At 38.0% G+C, this 19,665-nt stretch overlaps 1 protein-coding gene across 5 annotated transcripts in view; it reads left to right on the top strand.

Moving 5' to 3' along the window:
• The window catches only part of LOC117407107 (neuronal PAS domain-containing protein 2-like), a 91,089-nt gene that overhangs the window by 24,210 nt on the left and 47,214 nt on the right, over positions 1 to 19,665 (top strand). For all 5 annotated transcript variants that reach the window (XM_059028799.1, XM_059028796.1, XM_059028795.1 and 2 more), the window contains exons 2-7: positions 3,398 to 3,445; positions 4,072 to 4,220; positions 5,403 to 5,494; positions 8,585 to 8,674; positions 9,680 to 9,800; positions 14,302 to 14,415. In XM_059028799.1, the coding sequence (XP_058884782.1) occupies positions 3,420 to 3,445; positions 4,072 to 4,220; positions 5,403 to 5,494; positions 8,585 to 8,674; positions 9,680 to 9,800; positions 14,302 to 14,415 (592 nt within the window). In that variant the 5' untranslated portion in view covers positions 3,398 to 3,419. The remainder of the gene's footprint in view (positions 1 to 3,397; positions 3,446 to 4,071; positions 4,221 to 5,402; positions 5,495 to 8,584; positions 8,675 to 9,679; positions 9,801 to 14,301; positions 14,416 to 19,665) is intronic.

The following is a 19,665-nucleotide window of genomic DNA, read 5'->3' as shown; positions in this document are numbered from 1 at the left end:
CACCTGAAGATTGCATGTTTGATTACCTTGCACACCAAACAAATGAAAGAAGCACCAAACTTTGGTGTCATTTTGTCTCTCAGACTCCCTCTATATACAACTTCAACCCACAAAAAAATCTGACCAAGTATAATGGAGCAGCAATGTGGAGTAGTGGTTAGGGCTCTGGACTCTTGACCAGAGGGTCATGGGTTCAATCCCAGATGGGGGACACTGCTGCTATACCCTTGAGCAAGGTACTTTACATTGCTCCAGTAAAAACCCAACTGTATAAATGGGTAATTGTATGTAAAAATAATGTGATATCTTGTAACAATTGTAAGTCGCCCTAGATAAGGGCGTCTGCTAAAAAATAACAATAATAATAATGTGAAAAATGTGCAGAAAAGCAGACAGTGGGCAAATACTTTTTCACGGCACTGTACATTAACAACAACAACAACAACAATAATTCATAATATTAATAATCCCGCTGGAATCACCAGTTTTTTTATTTTTATAGCCTATATATATATATATATATATATATATATATATATATATATATATATACTTTCTTGACAAACCTGGGAGGCAATTAATTCAACTTAAATAAAACAGGCTGAATGGGCAGTGGAATAATAAAGGAGCACCTTTCCTACATTTTACATTCAAAACGCCAACAAAATTTACCAATACAGTAATCAGTAGCCTAGCCTTCTACACTATAAGCAGTGTCTTTGATACTGAAATCTATGTGAATGCAAGGTAAGGTGCAAACTCTTGCTTGATCGATCTCGGGTTGATATACTGCTGTATGTGTCTATTAAAGTAAAGCTTTCCTGCATTATACAGGTAGTTGTTTAGTATCTGCTGGTTCAGTCTATGTTACACACCGACGGTATGTACTATGATATTGTGCTGTACTCTTGATTCTGTTTTGGGAGTTATTCTTTCAGCACCAAGAAAGCGTGTTTGGGAAAGTGATTAGTTTTGTTTCAGTCCGAAAGAATGATCATGATTGCAGCTTCCCTGTTTATTTTTTAAACATGTATTAACACTAGTGATGCTGCTATCACAATTGTTCTTTTGAATGTAATCATTGTATAGATGTGGACGGAACCTTGTATGATCGCTAGGTGTTTTCCATTGTTGTAGTACCTCGGAAAGCGCCTGCATTTCACTTCAGTGATTGGGTGAATGAGTGCTGGAGTGATGTGCGCAGAGTTAACGTTTGCTTTTTGAAAACATTATTTGCATTATTTCCTTGGTTATTTTATACATTGACCAGTAAGCTGGTGAATCTATATATTTACCGGTTAATTTATTATTTTTATAATATTTTTTTTATTAAAACTCGAGTTTAAATGTTCATAAAACCAAAATGCACATTCCTAGTAGCTTATAAATAGCTAGGCCCAAATATTAAAATAGGTTTTTATCTTAGATGAGTATAATTTCATATTCTTAAACAAGGTGTATCCTTTCTTCCATTTATTTTTTCAAAACATCCAGATTGAAAATTATAATCATCGGTTGAAAGCTTAACTATTGTATTTATTAAAGCATGGCAATTATGAATAACACTTACTGTAGAATAGAAAACGCTAGTTGCCAACTATTCACACCTTTGAGTTAGATTGGGCAAGAAGCTCAGTTAGAGCAAAACACCCATGTTAAAAATATTGGTAATGCATATGATTTCCAAAGGAATTTTACAAATCACTTTTAAACTACTGCCACCTGTGCGTATACAAAAGTCAGTAGTTATTTTATATATATATATATATAAACCTTGTGAATTAACAATATTTTCAACATGGTGAAACTGTGCGTCTTGCCCCATCCTACCCAGTTGTTTATCCAATATGTACCATTTTTTGAAACTATACATTATAAACTGTTTTGAAAGCACTTAATAAACAAAACATTCAGTTGTATTAGAGTTGCCGGCAAAACTATAACCACTGGGTAATAAGAAGCTAGCATTGCATTTAGTCTTTAATTACAAATATCTTTTGTCAATAATGATTACAAATATATAGCCCTAAGCCAACAAATGAAAAAGACCATAGTATCAAACAACCAGTAAACGGCACTGCTGGCAAAGCAAAGCTGATAACGGGACCTGTTAATCTTTCCTTGCGACGTACAGTAGTTCCGAGTTCTCTTAAAATAAGTTATACTGGACGTGCAATACACAGGAACTCTGGAAGCCGAGCTCACAGTATTGCTTTTCTGGTCAACTGTCAACTAAATTGGTCCATGTTTAATGTTCTGCTCTCGAAAGAGCCAACCTTTTGGCATTGGGTTACATGGATAACATTCAAGAAAGTCCAAACATGAACATTTATTCTCATCTATACTTTGTGTAAAGTTTTAAGTCTAGCTATATTTTAAACTGTGGAATCGGCAGTGAAGACAACCGTTTCACGGTTTCTGAGGTATATCCAGTCAATCAGAATACTAGTCACTTAATAAACATTATTTTTATTACACATCTGTGTATGGTTTCCGTGGCTGAGACGGAGATATCCAGCCAATGGGTATTCCACGTGAATCAGTGGCTTGCAGATTACTTTTTGTTTTTTATAGCCTACAGTACTGTAGGGAAGTAACCATACACAAAAAATGGGATCGGCTTATAACGCCAAACGCTACGCTTATGCACCACTACCCTAAAATACAATTTTTTTACCGGATTTGCAGGAATTTCGCCCCAACTCGGCCACAGTGTAGCTATGCTTATGTCCATTGTTAATGGTGAAAGGCTATATTAAACTCCTGCTTCACCAGCCCCTGATGACAGCAGTGTGCCCCCATGCAGCAGTTAAGACCATTATGTGTTGCATTGTACAAATATTTCTCAGTATATTTCAAGTTAATTATATGTAATATTCCTTTTTACATTTGACCACTGACATTTAGGTGAAGGTCATAGGATTCAACATGAATGGAAATATAATTAGAAGCATTTCTTTTATCTTTTGAACAGTAAAACAGTAAACAGTTAGATGAAGCATATGAAATCCAAGTCTAATGATGTAATTTTCAAAGGACTTGGAAAAAACCTGCCACCTTCAAACCAAACTATTTAGTCAGCCAAATTAACTACAAGCAGTATTATTATTATTATTATTATTATTATTATTATTATTATTATTATTATTATTATTATTAATAATAAATAATTGGTGTTTGTGATTTTTGATAAACAAAAAGGGAACTTCCCCTCACTGCTTTGCAAATGCACCTCAACCTTGACCTGATGACCCCTGCCATTCAGTTATAAGCTAATTGCCAACTGTGCCGAATTGTGTGGGGTGATTTGTGATGTGGATGATGACAACCATGGAGTGTTTTCATATTTTCAATTTCCAGGTATATAATGTGTGTTTGTTTTGTTTTTGTGTCACAGAAACAGTTGTGTGGACGATCTGATGGATGAGAAGGACAAGGCAAAGAGGTGAGATCATTTAGGCTTACTGAGAACACAACACAATTAGATACCTGTTGTACAATTAAGAAAAATAAGTATTGTTGTTAAATTCTAGTTCAATGAGACAATGCATGCAACTTTGATAACAATAAAACAAATGTATTACCTGCGTGTCTTACAACCTTATTGACTTTTTTGCTAGTAATAAACATTGGAGCTGGGTTAAAATGAAAATGTTAGCATTTCAACTGCTGTAGACATCAACAATGTTAAGTAACATCTCCAATGTAGGCAAAGTATTGCTAGATTAAATTGTATTGCTTTTGTATAAAATGTAAACATTAATTTGGCCTATCACAAAATGTTTTCAAAATGAATAGGAACAGATTTGTAGCTGTAAGGATTTAATAATGTACAGCTATGGCCAAATGTTTTGCATCACCTGAAATTTTAGGATTGTGACAATTAAAAAAAAAATGTTATTTAACATCATGTAATCAAAGAAACTACAAAATTATATTGCAAAATGTCTACCGGAAGCCAAAATAGTAGAACCGTATTGTATTTCATGTTAGATATGGAAAACTACAAAGCGCTATGTAATTCAATATGTTAATGTAATATTATTCAGCAGTTTCATTCGACTTATTCAGGGCGTCACGTAACAAGTCTGAGAAGAAGCGACGAGACCAGTTCAATGTTCTCATCAAAGAGCTTGGCACGATGCTTCCAGGAAATACCCGTAAAATGGACAAGACCACAGTGCTGGAACGGACCATTGACTTTCTACAGAAACACAGCGGTAACAGCATCAGTAACAGCATTAGTTCTGACCTTCTTGGTACAGCAAATTCAAGAGTTCTAGCAATCTGTTTACCCTTGAACTGTGCATAATTAAACATTATTATATGTTATAGGACAAGTTTTGCTAATGGCCAGAAAACGTACAACTTGATTGGCCTAAAAATCTGTTGTCAGTTATTTTATCAGATTTATGGATTTATATCAAATATGTATTAATGGTTTAATTTATTATACAGTAGTGTCAATTATCTGAACTAAATGGGACCGATACTAGTTTGCATAATCCATTTGTATGGATAATCGAATAGGTATTAATAACAATTACTGTACCTTTAATAATGTATAGAATAAAGTTAACATACACAAGTACTTAGTACACAAGTACCTACTCATGATATATAGCTAGTAACCTAGTCTATCACATTAAGCATACAAAATTACAAAGCTTTACAAATCAGTAAATTAATGCAATTCAGTAAAACTTTAACACCTACAGTTGAGGTAATGAAATACTGTAATTAAAATATACCATTTACCAAACTTTGAAAATCATCAAAGAATACAATTCAGTACAACTTTGACACATTACAGAATTTCAGGAATCATTAAACTTAAAAAATTCAGTAAAATGTTTCTATACTTTGATACTTGCTGTTAAGGCATTGTAATAACATGAAATGAATGCAATAAAAGTTCTTAGCTGCACAAATAACATAGACAGGATCTCCAGCCCTTACTGACGAAATAGAAGAAAAATCAAGAACGAGGTGACTGTTCTAATTTGCTTAACTGCAACAATTAAAGCACACAATGCTCCATCTAAGGTTTTTGTGGTCTGAATAATTCTGTTAGTTTCATTTGCCTCAGTCTGCTGGTCCTTTTTTTGGCAGCTAAATCTTGTAGCCGTTTTAGCAGCAGAAGCTGTGTGCGTAATACACCACACGTAATTCATCACGTGATTACAGGTGCATTCGGTTGATTAGACAGTATGGTTGATCAAAGATTGGATAGTTGACTCTACTGTATGTTGTTACAGGAAACTGTTTTTTGGATGGTGTTACGGTTAGTATTTTGGGGTGTTGCTTGTCTTCCTCCCCTGGGACATGCTTGAAAAGCAGGGGTTGTGTGAATGAACTCACACACTTAAAATAGATGATCTCTCTTTGTTTTTTTTTTTAAGAACTATCATCAAATACCGAAACAACTGTCATTAACCAAGACTGGAAGCCTTCATTTCTGAGTAATGAGGAGTTTACCCAGCTTATGTTAGAGGTGAGGAAACTAACACTCCTAAATTGATTGTTCTAGCTGTCACACAATGTTAATCTATTGCAGAGGTTACTGGATTTGATTCATATTATGTAAGTGTAATCATTCAGTTCTTTTAACAGTGTGCAGTCGAATAAAAAAAAAAGTGTGCATTCAGTACAGCTCTAAATACCGTACAAGAACTGTACTTTTGTGTAGTGAAGTTGCGTGTGTCGTGAGATATTACATCCTAGGTCAGGGGTTCTCAACTTGTTTTAATCATGCTTCACCTTAACAATAACAAGAATTACAAGTCACTTTCAGAAACCAACCAATCACAATTTTTTTTTTTTTTACATTTTGACCACTTTTTTTAACTTTTACATTGCATTCCCTGCCTCAAGATGGCTTCCCATGTACCGCATGGACCTCTCAGAACTACATTTCCCATCATTCTCCTGCTCACATATGTAACTGAGATGGATTTACCAGTGAGCAGGAGGATGACGGAAATGTAGTTCTCAGAGGTCCATGCAGGTACAATTTAAAAGTTTAAAAAAGTGGTCAAAATGTAAAATAATAATAATAATAATAATAATTAAACAATACACACACCTTGTGTAAATAAAAAGGTCCTTTTGTACACATTAAGTATAGTTCATACACTACAGAGTGATCCGTCAGCCCCTTTGAGACTCACTCATATGTGTTCGTGGGTTGTTTTGCGCTCCCTATGAGATATTCAGATACAAATAACCCCAGTATAAAGCTAATTTTTATACGAATCATATGCAAAGTGTGAAATAAGTGAGTACACCGTACACAACACCGTTAATTGCAAGATTATATTTCCTAACTTTTACTTTATTTTCAATTTACACATTTTTTTAGTACCAATCAATAATAATAATGAGGAAGCGTCTTTGAATTGAATTAGATAACTTCTCTGAATACTTTATGTAGGCTTTTTTCTTTGCTGATCATGGCTGGGCATGAGGCTTGTTAAACTGTGTATGCCTTTATTGCCTTGTACCATATGACAGAAATCACATGCATGTGATAATTAAATCTCACTGTTGTTAATGATCATTTTAATTAACATTCAAACATCCTTGGGCACATAGAACACAAAATAATGCAATATGGATCACATAAAAAAAAAGCTCCTGTCCCAGGCAGTAAAGTACAAAAGCATTAGCAAGTGTATAACATCCACTGTGGTTAATGGGTTAGTGTTTTTTTATTTATTTATTTTTATTATTATTTAGTAGTTTTTTATTTTTTTATTTTCTCCCAATTTAGACTGTCCAATTTTTTTTTTACGCTCGGCTCACCACTACCACCCCCTGCGCTGACTCGGGAGCAGCAAAGACGAACACACGCTGTCCTCCGAAGCGTGTGCCGTCAGCCAGCCGCTTCTTTTCACACTGCAGCCACCTTGGAGCTACAGTGTCAGAGGACAACGCAGCTCTGGGCAGCTTACAGGCAAACCCGCAGGCACCCGGCCAGACTGCAGGGGTCACTGGGGCATGGTGAGCCAAGGACACCCTGGCCGACCTAAACCCTCCTTGGGCGGTGCTTGGCCAATTGTGCGCTGCCCCCTGGGAACTCCCGTCCACGGTCGGCAATGGAATAGCCTGGACTCGAACCGGCGACATCCAGGCTATAGGGCGCATCCTGCACTCCACGTGGAGTGCCTTTACCGGATGCGCCACTCGGGAGCCCCAGACTATGGGTTTTGTTAGTTTACCGGAAAGTCCAGCAGCTAATGCATACAATAGCAGCAAAATAATATACATATAGCAAAACAAAAACAATGTTTTTTTTTTTCCCCTAACCTGTTCGTAAATTCCTTTTGCGGACCAGTAGCAGCATTGCATTTAATAGAACAAAACAATGTAGTTTAACGAAAAAAGGGAATAACTTTTCTGTCCTTTACTTCTTTTTGGATTTTCTTTTGTAGCGAGAGAAACAAACACTATGGACTTAAACCGTTCTCGCCATCTGCAGACATCAAGACTAAAAACTCACTTTTATAAAATGGCTTTCTTATCTTAGTGCGTTTTAATGTAACTTTAAAATTGCTGTATTATGTATTATGTGTATACTGTTACTTAAATATGTTATTTAAAGGGTCTGATTAGGCAGTTCTATGTGTGACATGCTATACAACTGTATTGTGGTTTCTTCTTTTTTTCTGCTATGTACTGTACAGTGCTTCGCAATACTTTTGTATAAAAAGCTCTATATAAATGCAATAAATAAATATACAATAAATAAAAAAATTCCTTCAGTCTCCCATATTGTACACATTTACCTTTACTGGCCTTTTTTCCTAAAATTTAAAAGAGGCATACTGTGCACATTTGAGACAGGACAGGTTTTTGAATTGGCCCTAAAACTGAAGTAAATTAATACGTAAACTGAGCCTGATTCATGCATTTTATCCTGCAGACTGATGTGCAGATATGCTGTAATTGAGAAAGAAATGCCTAGCCGTCATAAAAGAACAAAATTAACCAAAAGCAAGCTTCTGTGCACCTCTCTCCTTCTATGTGTGTGGACCCATCCGCACGCATGCAGTTATTGTAAAATGTCCCAAACAAATGGCGACCTCGCGGAGGCCGCAGTTCTGCTGGGGGCCCTACGTTATAGCGTAATTTGCATATAGGTTAATCCAGCCCTGGCTACGTGTGGGCATACAGGCTCTAAAGAGGCTAAGAGCCCGGCACAGGGGTTAATGGGTGGCCCAAGAGTCTTTTAATCTAATCAACTCTAAGGTGACTTATGTCAGAGTTGTAAGTGTAAAAGCACCACTGTAGCTATACACTATTTACAGTCCCAGTGGCTGTCTGGCAGTGTCTTATTATGTGCACTGGAAAACTAGGTGTGTTAAACAGTCTTTAGTTAAAACAAGGTTGAAACAAAAATCTGGACTTCTCGGGGTACTTGAGGACCAAGGTTGAAAACCAGTGGTGTTTTCTATACTGAATGATAATCTGAGGGAGTGTTACATCTAAGATTGTACATGAAAATGTACTTGTATATGTTTATTAATTGTATTTCCCTCTTGTACTGTTCTCCGCTAAGGATTTTTGCTAATTTGTATTTCAGGCATTAGACGGCTTTCTCATTGCAGTAACTACAGATGGAAATGTTATTTATGTTTCTGACAGTATTACTCCTCTGCTAGGACATTTACCGGTGAGTGCGTCTTTTAATAGATTTATAACATGGATTCTGATTCATATTACATGTTTGTTAAATATTCAAATACCAGGTATCAGTGCACATATTTATCTGTGCTGCCAGATTTAAAATGATATTCAATATTGTGGGGTCTACTTTAATGATCTAAACAGTGAAGATCCTTGATGTTTAAGTGGTTGCAGCTGACAAAATAATTCCATAAATCTTACCTGGTATGCACTTCCATTAGGTCTCAAATGTGCAGTTTTGAATGAAACTGATGTTATAGCATGCTTGTATTTTCATTTAAAAATGTGATATCTGGCACTACACTGTTAAAGAAAATCACTGCTTGCAAGCCTTGCTTTCAACTTCCTTGTTTAATGTCCCGACTCCTTCAGGACCTTCCATTCTATTATTAACCAACAAGCTGCTTCCCATCTTGACAGACATATTGAAAACCAACAAGACTAATAAGTTAAACTGTTTGTAGCTAACAAAATGATTCCGTAAATCTTACCTGTCATGCACTATCATTCAATATATCGGTCTCAAATGTGCAGTTTTAAAAGAAAAAACAAACATGTTATAGCAAGCATGTATTTTCATTTTAAAACATTTAATACTTGCCTTTCAGGAAGTCTTCCTTGGTCATTTCACCCCAGCAGTGTCTTTGGGGTCAAGGCATCTTAGTAGCTGCAAAGCATGTCAGTCATTTGGGTCACTCTCCAGGTGAAATGACCCAGGGAGTGCAAGACATTGGCTTACAAACAAAGATTTCTTTAAAAAATGAAAAAAATGTAGCGAATTTATGTGCATGACTTGTTAGCTACAATCACTTTAAAGAGCAGTGTGATTCAGAGTTGCTACTGGTTAGGTCATTAAAATAGACCCGTGTGTTTTGTTTTCATAAAGTACATTTCATCATTGGAATTTAGTTACTGAATAAAATTGTTACCGTATCTGAAATGATGCAAGGATGTATGACATGCGACAACCTGTGTTTTTCCTTCTTTCTAGTCCGATGTTATGGATCAGAACTTATTACATTTCCTCCCAGAACAAGAACTTTCAGAAGTTTACAAACTGTTATCCTCACATTTGTTAGTGAAACATCCCACCTCTGCAAACTACCTTAACTGTAAGTTTTGGGTTATGATTCTGAACATTAATTGTTAGAAGTTTTGAAGAATATAGAACAGTACATAAAATATGACTTCTGTGCTCCAGAGGGTCGTCGAGGAGACTGATTCTGTACGTGTTACATGGCTGGTTCAGCACACGTCCCAGGAGACTGATTCTGTACATGTTACATGGCTGGTTCAGCACATGTCCCAGGAGACTGATTCTGTACGTGTCACATTGCTGGTTCAGCACACGTCCAAGTAGACTGATTCTGTAAGTGTAACTGGGCTGGTTCAGCCCCCTCGAGAGTGGCCAGTGAAAATGCTTCTGCATCATTCACTGGACTTCGAAATGGAAAAGCGCTAAGGTCTAAATCACAGTGCTCCTAGAACATGGTGACAGCTAAGGGAAAGAGAGGGGTCATGTAGGGAGGGTTTACAGCATCATGTCCCTCCACATGTGGAAATGCAGCAATATCAATTTGCTGCAAGATCCCTGCCAGTTGTGGAAGCAAAACAGAACAAAAAAAAAAACCCTGAAATAGGCCTGCCTGACACAAGTACTCTAGGGTAAATATGGGATCCTGGGGTTGCTACGCAGCAAATGAACAGGGACTGGAAATGAGTGTTTATCCTCAAACTGTAATGTTGTGGTTTCACTGAGACAAAGAAAAAAGCGAATGAAACAATTACCACGACATCATAAATAGAAAGTTGTTGTTTTAATGAGAGGTTGGCTAATGTTTAAGCTTTTATTTTTTATATTTGCATTATAAGGTAAACAGGTTGTTTCTAAGGGATTTTAAAACTCTTAGAAACATGGCATCCAGTAGGATCTGTGTGGGAGCCAACATCTTTCTCTGATACTTTTGTCCATTCTCACTTAAATTGGGTACACTTATATACAGCTCTGGATAAGGCCATTAAAGTAACCTCATTTTAGTTTGGTGTTTAGACTTGATATTGAACTCCTCAAACTGATGATCCACCTATGATTGGTAGGATACTGAGGAAAACCCTAGTGGCTATGGAAATGTAAGCTTTCAGGAGTGCTTTTTATTTATCCATTTGATCTGTTCCATTTCCCTCTCATGCTTAGATGCTCCTGTCTCTTGCATGGCAGAGAAACAAGGCTATCAAATATGCTGACTTCCATATCAGTTTCATTAGCCAGCCCATGGTGGCCTTGGCGACAGTGATATTGTTTAATCTGCTGCCACAGGTTCCTCCCCCCTGGCTCTAGATTAAGCTAATTTGATTGCTGTTTTATAAAGACCTCTGGCTCTGTTGGGCCTGGCTAGCTTTAGGTTTGGGTTGACTCAGATACGCTCACCAGATAGGTCTGGTAAAACTAAATGCATGTTGTAGCAGTGCTTTCACAGAAGTCACAGAGGCTGTGCTGTCATTTATGGACAGTGGATGGAATTGCTGAATTTAATAAATATTTAGGTTAATTTAATACTGTTACTGAAGTTCAAGGAATTGGAAATATGTATCCACCCTATACAATACTATTTTAACTCAAAAGTCTCCACATTAATGTTTTAGAGCTGCAGGCAGTTTACCTGGCCTTTCAGAATTGTTTGCAGGAGGTTCGAGGGAGACGTGCTTGTCCGTACAGACAACACAACAGTGGTGACGTACATCAACCTCAAGGAGAGCCCCCAGCAGCTCAGTGGAGGCTTCACCTCGAGGTGGTGAGCCTCATCTGGGAGAGGTTCGGGAGAGCAGAGTTAGACCTCTTTGCCTCCTAGGAATCAACCCACTGTCCCCTCCAGTTCAGGGACCCGCTGGGAATAGATACCTTGGCACATCAGTGGCCAAGGCATCTGTTGTACACTTTCCCACCGCTCGCCTTCCTCACACTGTGTCTGGAGAAAATCAGGTAGAACTGGGCCAAGGTGCTCCTAGTAGCCCCATTTTGGCCCAGGAGACTCTGGTTTTCAAACTTGATGCAACTCCTGAGCGGCCAGCTATGGAGACTGCCGACGCACCGCGACCTGCTCAGTCAGGCACGGGGGAACTTATGGCATCCGACCCATCGAGCCTGCAGCTCTGGGTCTGGCCCCAGAACGGCTGCATTTGAGCCATCTGGGTCTGTCCAATAGGGTTATTGACACCCTACAAAATGCCAGCGTGGGGCGGGTACAAGTGGGGCATCTTTCAGATGTGGTGTCTGCCACGTGGGTTCAAACCCATTACTTGTCCCATGGCAGTAATACTGCAATTTTTGCAGGACCTATTTGACAAGGGGAATCCCTCTCCACATTTAAAGGTCTATCTGGCAGCCATTTCAGGTTGCCATGTTAAGACTAATTCGGTCTCCCCAGGAGCTCACTTCCTGGTGGGTAATTTTTTAAAAGGGGCTCTGCATCTTCGGCCGCCTATGAAGGACATTTTTCCTCGCTGGAGGCTAAACATGGTGCTTAACCCTTTTCGGTCCATTTATTCAGCGCCTGTCGGGCGTGTCAGGTCCAATTTATTTTCACACGTGCAGTTTATTTTAGACATGCTGTTTAAAAGAAATTTTATTCACAGTAAAACAGGTTTAAAAGGCACTGCATATCAAGAGGACACTCAGTACTGCATCTCCAGCCCTGCCCCACTCCTTGTTCACTGTATTTATCACATATCTCTTCAAAGTAGTGCATACTGATAAATCATCTCCTGATCACTCGTTTTATCACCAAACTATAACGCTATCCAAGTCATTATTTTATTACTATAACATCTCAAAAAGCTTGGCAAATGTCTGCGATATTCTTTGAGCGCTGGATGCGGAAACAGCTATCTTGTTTGCTTATGTCTGTGGTGAAGGGACTATGTGTATTGCTCAGATCCGCCTCCGATTTTTTTTCGGCTTCTATCGGCCTCACTCGGCCATTGAAAGCTTTTCCTGTTTTTTTCCGGAGAAACTAGGGACCTGTGCTTGATGTCTTTTTGATGATGTCGGGTCCGACATCGGAACCGGAAAGGAAAAATTGTAATGTCTGATAGGACCGCGAAGGGTTAATGCACTTATGAAACCTCTATTTGAGCCTCTGTATTCAGCAGAGCTGAAATTGTTATAATTTTAATTGGCTTTCTTGCTTGGTATCACCTCCACGAAGCAGGTGAGTGAGATGCAAGCATTCTCTATAGCGAAAGCCTGCTTAATTTTTACAGAGGTCAGGACGAAGGTCACACTCTGTACCAATCCTGCCTTTTTGCCAAAGACAATCTCAGCATGCCATGTCAACCAGTCTTTGGAACTGGAGGCTTTCCATCCACCTCCTTTCCAGTCTGACAGAGAACGACAGCCCCATACACTCTGCCCAGTTCAGGCCCTGGTGTACTATGCTGACAGGTCAAAAAGTTGGAGGAAGTCCAAACAATTTTTGTCTGCTATGAGGCAGTCTCATGGTCAAGCCCTGTCTAAGCAGCGACTGTCCAAGTGGATAGCAGACATAGTCAGCTGCCAGCCAACTTGCCTGAGCCAGCCAACTTGCCCCCTCCAGAAAAGCTCACTGCCCATTCCACCAGGGGCATGGCAACTCCGTCGGCTTTATTCTAGGGTGCATCAAGGACATATGCAGTGTAGTGGTGTGGGCTACTCCCCAAACCTTCACTAGGTTCTACAGACTGAATGTCATGGATCCTCAAAACCCCAGTTTTGGAACTAGAGTGTTAAAGGTGGCTTCCCAGTCAACCCTTACAACACAGGCATAGAGGTGAAACTCTCCCTCAATTTTTTCACCCTAGCTACTTGTCACTGGGGTTCCGAATGGTAACGTTCACAGCAACCTTCGGCTTTGCCTTGTAGCATTCCGGTAGTTCTGCAATCTTGCCCTTGCGACGGCTGTGGTACACTCACCCATTCGGTAATGGTTACATTTCGTACTTGAAAGGGAATGTTAGGTTATTGTTATAACCCTGGTTCCCTGAAATAGAAATGTAACCATTAAACTTCAAAGTCGCTGCATCCATGATTGCAGCAGACTTGAAGGAAAAATGACACTGAGATCTGTGAACGCAGTCCTTTTGTGCCCTCAAGGGCGTGGCCATAACTGCATCACAGGCTCGAAGAGCAGCTTTGGTATACAATTTTAAGGATTAGGGTCTTTAGGAGGTAAATACACATTTGGTAATGATTACATTTCAATTTTAGGGAACCAGGGTTATGATAATAACCTAATATTTATAGTTTAGCATGTAAAATTATTTCTGGCTTCCCATTTCAACCATGTGAGAATGTAGATAAAAGACTGCAGAAAGAGTAGTTAGTGGCGGTATACTGTAGTAACAGGTTTAATGAGAATCTGGGCCAACATTGATCCAGCTTAGGTAAAATGTATTTTTACGAGGGAAAGCTGTGTCTTCCCATGTTTAAAGTCTAAAGGCCGACTGTATTTTTATTAATTATTTTGTTTGTTTAATTAACAATAAAAGTGTGCAAAAGCATGTAGCTCCTGCTGTATCCTGCTTGGCCATTAACCGCCCTGTTCTCTAAGTAAAATCTGATTGTTTGTGTTTTTGCAGCTGAAAATGGCTTGGAGTTCTGTTGTCACCTCCTGCTTGGAAATCTAGACCCAAAGGAACCTCCAACATATGAATATATTAAATTTGTAGGACATTTCCGATCCTTCAACAATGGTAAGTATTACTAAGATTCACCACAGCATCTGCTGAAGTGTTTTTTTTACACGTTACTAGAGTTTGGGTCAAGTATGTCTAAAACTTGCAATGGTACCCGTATCATTTTATTACTCAAAATAACCAATAACCAGTCTATGGAAAACACCTGTCTTGAACACCTGTCTCTAATGTGTAATGAAAACCCCTTAATATATAATTATGATTGGGATAAGTTATTTTACATTATAGCAATATACAGTAGGATAGGATTTTCTACATAAAGTCACTTGATTGGTCCAGAGTTGCAAGCCTGTGATATGAAAGGTGGGCAGATTAGGACAGCAGTTGCAGCTGGTGATATTTCCTGGATACGACTACATTTGTAGTTCTTTTTGGGGCAGCAGTGTTGAGAATTGGTTTGGGCTCTGGACTCTTGACCAGAGGATTGTGGGTTCAATCCCATGTGGGGGACACTGCTGCTGTACCCTTGTGCAAGGTACTTTACTTAAATTGCTCCAGTAAAAACCCAACTGTATAAATGGGTAATTGTATGTAAAAATAATGTGTAAAAAATAATGTAATTGTACGTAAAAATAATGTGATATCTTATAACAATTGTAACTCGCCCTGGATAAGGGCGTCTGCTAAGAAATAAATAATAATAATTTAACTCCCTGAAAGAGCATGATGAAATTGAGGCAATTAATTTTTTTTTTTTTTTTTTTTGATATGCATGAAACTTATTTAGAACATAAGAAATGTTTGGGAACGGGAAAAGGCCATTCAGCCCATCAATACTCGTCCTTTGTTAGCACACCATCTTCCTCTACTGGGGGGAACTAATGTAAAAACACAGAATCTTGCCTTTTTTAAATGTTCCCAGTGTTTTTGATCCTGATCCACCTGGTAGGCTGGTATATGCATTTATAACTGTGTAAAGAATCGCTAAGCTTCCACTTATACCCTCTGGTTCTTCTCTGTGATAAATTCAAAGTAGTGTCTTGAGTTAACTTTATTTATACCATTTGTGATTTTAAAGAAGGCAATCAAGACCTCTCTTTCGTTTCTTTTTTCTAAACTTAAGAGATGTAATTATTTTAACCTGTCCACATAGCTCATGTCATTAAGTCCTGGGATCAGCCTACTTCCCCTTCTCTGTACCTTCTTGAGTGAGAGTTATATATTTTTTATAGTGACCAAAACTGCACACAGTAATCTAGGTGGGGTCTAACTAGGGCATTGTATAATCTTAGCATAACCTCTCTAGATTTGTATTCCATGTTTCTTGCAATATAGCTAAACATTCTATTTGCCTCACCCTATTGGCCAGATTTTAAAGATGACTCCACTATAACCCTGAGATCCTTTTCAAAGTCCTCGTCCCGTATTTCCATCCTGTTCATTACATACTTATAACATGGATTATACACCCAATATGCAATACTTTACATTTCTTAACATTAAAATTAATTTGCCACAAGTTTACCTAGTTACAGAGAAGGTCCGAATCACTTTGAATTAGCACGGCTGTGGATTCAGAGTCCACTACTCCCCAAAGTTTGATATCACTTGCAAATTGAACAATCTTGCAATGTGTATCTTGGTCCATGGTATTTATATAAATGAGGAACAGTTAGGGTCCAAGTACAGACACGTGTGGTACCCCAATAATACATCCCCCCCCAATCCGATTGTACACCGCTCACAATTACTCTCTGCTTTCTGTTTTTTAATCAGTTCTGTATACAATTACATGTCTTCCCAGTATTCATGCTGATTTGAATTTACATACAGTGCCTTGAAAAAGTCTTCACACCCTTGAACATTTTTCACATTCTACTGCCTAAAAAATACTATTCAAAATGCATTAAATTAGGAGTTTGTTTCACTGATCTACACAACATCATCTACACTTTCAATGTGAAAGAACAATTATAGAAATATTTAAAAAGTAATTAAAAATAAAAAAGCAAAAACTATTGATTGCATAAGTCTTCACACCCCTTGAGTCAATACTTGGTGCAAGCCCCTTTTGCAGCAATAACAGCCATGAGTCATTTTGGATAAGTGTCTACCAACTTAGCACAGCGGGATGGTGCAGTTTTTGCCCATTCTTCTTGGCAGAATAGCTCAAGCTCTTTCAAGTTGGCTGGGATCGTCTGTGGACTGCAGTCTTCAAATCTTGCCACAGATTTTCTATAGGATTCAGGTCTGAGTTTTGACTAGGCCACTCGAGGACATTCACTTTCTTCTTGCTGCACCACTCCATTGTTGCTTTTGCTTTGTGCTTAGGATCATTGTCCTGCTGAAAGGTGAATCTTCTCCCCAGTCCCAGGTCTCTGGCAGACTGGAACAGGTTTTCCTCCAGGATCTGCCTGTACTTTGCACCATCCATCTTTCCCTCGATCTTCACAAGCCTCCCTGTCCCCGTTGCTGCAAAGCATCCCCAAAACATAATGCTGCCACCACCATGCTTTACTGTAGGGATGGTGTTAGCAGGGTGACGTGCTGTGTTTGGTTTACGCCACACATATCGCTTAGCATTGAGACCAAAAAGTTCCACTTTGGTCTCATCAGACCACAAAACCTTCTCCCACATGCGTGCAGTGTCCCCTAAGTGTTTCTTTGCAAAAGCTATGCGGCACATCATATGGCTTTTTTTCAGCAGTGGCTTCCTTCTTGCCACCCTCCCATACATGCCATGTTTGTGGAGTACTCTTGAAATTGTTGAACAGTCAACATTTTCCCCAATCTCAGCCAGAGACCTCTGTAGTTCTTTTAAAGTAATCTTAGGCCTCACAGTGACCTCCCTCAGCAGTTTCCTTCAGCCACGGCTACTGACTTTGGAGGGACGGCCTGATCGAGGCAGTGTCTTGGTGGTGCCAAACTGTTTCCACTTTACAATGATGGACCTGACAGTGCCCCAAGGGATATTCAAAGACATTGAAAGTTTCTTATAGCCTTCCCCCAATCTGTACCTTTCAATAACTTTATCCCAGAGTTCTTTTGGCATCTCCTTGTTCGGCATGTTTTGCCATTTGCTTCAAATTCACTTCATACAACAGAAACAGCTTGATTCTTCATCCAGCAGTATTCGAATCAGTTGATCTACTGTGATTGGACACAGGTGGGCTCTATTTAACTTATTATGTGCCTTGTTAAGGCAATTTGTTGTACCTGAGCTAATTTGGATTTGCTATGACAAAGGGTGTGAAGACTTATGCAATCAAGACTTTTTGTTTTTTTATTTTTAATTACTTTTTGAATATTTCTATAATTGTTCTTTCACGTTGAAAGTGTAGATGATGTTGTGTAGATCAGTGAAACAAACTCCTACTTTAATGCATTTTGAATTGTATTTTTTTGGGGAATAGAATGTGAAAAATGTTCAAGGGTGTGAAGACTATTTCAAGGCACTGTATAAGTGTTTTGTGTGGGACTTTGTCAAAGGCTTTTTGAAAATCAAGATACATGGGGCAGGATTTTCAAAAAAACATAGTGGTATAGTAACGAGAGCTTTAGTAGCAAGTGATTTTCAAACAAAATGTGTTAATTAATCAATCTGTTAATGCTTTGAAATTAAGTCGATGAGGTCGTTAATAAGCACATTTCTCCTTAAAAAGCTAATTGTCGCAGGTTACGTACATCACTTCCTGTCTCAACGACTAGATAAGGGGAACTTGTTAATCAAAATGCATGATAACGAGATCAAGAAAAATGAATGGAAGCATAATTTGCAGTTATGAAAACCACTAGCATACACAGAGACGGCTCTTCCACCAGCAAGCTGAAGCCAAATGGAAATAAAAAATAATGGGAAAATCTATTTTGTGTATAATTTTGTAAACTTCATTTAAAATTGTGCATTTTGTCATGCAGAATGTACATTTATGTAGAACACTTCACATATACAATGCTGATTTACGATTATCTGGCGTGTGGGTAAAAATCGGACGGCATGAATTAAGAAAAATGAATAAATAAATAATAATTAAACCCCAATAGTCATTTACCTTCATTTGGGGGGATATTTTGCCACCGCTTACTATATACAACTCTTTTAATGTGCATTTTGCGATCTTTTTTTTAGTTAAAAAGAAAGAAAAATACAGTAAGCCATCTATGTATATTGGTTGGAATTTATTTTATTATGTTGACATCTAAATTTGTCTGTATTTTAGCATGTATGATTGTAGGCTATAAATAAATATGTTTGAAGTGCCATTTGTGTTTGTAGTTGTTAGTTATATTATACATGTATTACATGTGTGTAACACAGTGGTGGCCAATACACCAAACACTGCAATCCATTTTGGTGGATCTCAACGGGCTCCGCGATCCACCAGTAAGCTATGACCAACAATTATTAGCGGGATTTTATGTAATAGTGTCCAATACATAAGATAGCAATAATAAAACAAAACCACAACCACAACAACAAAAACGTAACAAACGCTCTACGCTAACTTTTTTAGGCACAAGTTAAAAAAATGATAAATAGACTAAAAAATAATAAATAGAATAAATAAAAATTTATGGGCACACACACACACACACAAAATAAATAATGATAATAATAATACAATTTTTGCTCAAATGTATTGTTGAATATCTACCTTATTTACATATACTTTTGCATCAACAAAATTAAAATGGACAACTTTTTTTTTTTTTTTTAACAGCCTGTAGCCTGTATGGTAGCGGGATGGTCTGCCTCTCCGCACATTGCATTCCATTTTGAAGCACTGTGTTTAATATATTTTCATGTTTGAACTTCTGGCTCCCTGTTATAAATGCAGTCTTGCCTGCCATAAGTTCCCCTGCATCCTGATAAAACGTGCAAAACATGGATCTTTTTAACATTGTCAAACTTAAGCCAGGGGAAATCTTTTAGCCACGTGTATTTTACAACTATGAACACGCTGTAATTAACTTCCTGCATTGCTCATTTCTTGTAAAGATGCTGACATATATGAATTTGTTATTTTCCTCATCTTGGTTTGACAAACTGTCTGGAAACGAGTAGCCATCGCACTGATAAATCAGTCAAATTGGATGGGTATGGGATTTGTAGTTTTTAATGTGTTATTAACAGTGGGCAGTGGACACCAATAAACTACATTCCCAGAGTACATTACGATTAAGCTAAGAGTTTAGATCCGACTGTGATGTTTTTTTTTTTTTTTGTTTTGTTTTATACTTTTCAGCTGAAAAAATAAATCATGTTTATTGTTTATAGTCAACCTTTAGGAATTTCTAGTTGCATAC

Source organism: Acipenser ruthenus, chromosome 8 (genome assembly GCF_902713425.1).
Source record: "Acipenser ruthenus chromosome 8, fAciRut3.2 maternal haplotype, whole genome shotgun sequence".
NCBI lineage: Eukaryota > Metazoa > Chordata > Actinopteri > Acipenseriformes > Acipenseridae > Acipenser > Acipenser ruthenus.
This window is presented reverse-complemented; position numbering and strand designations above follow the sequence as displayed.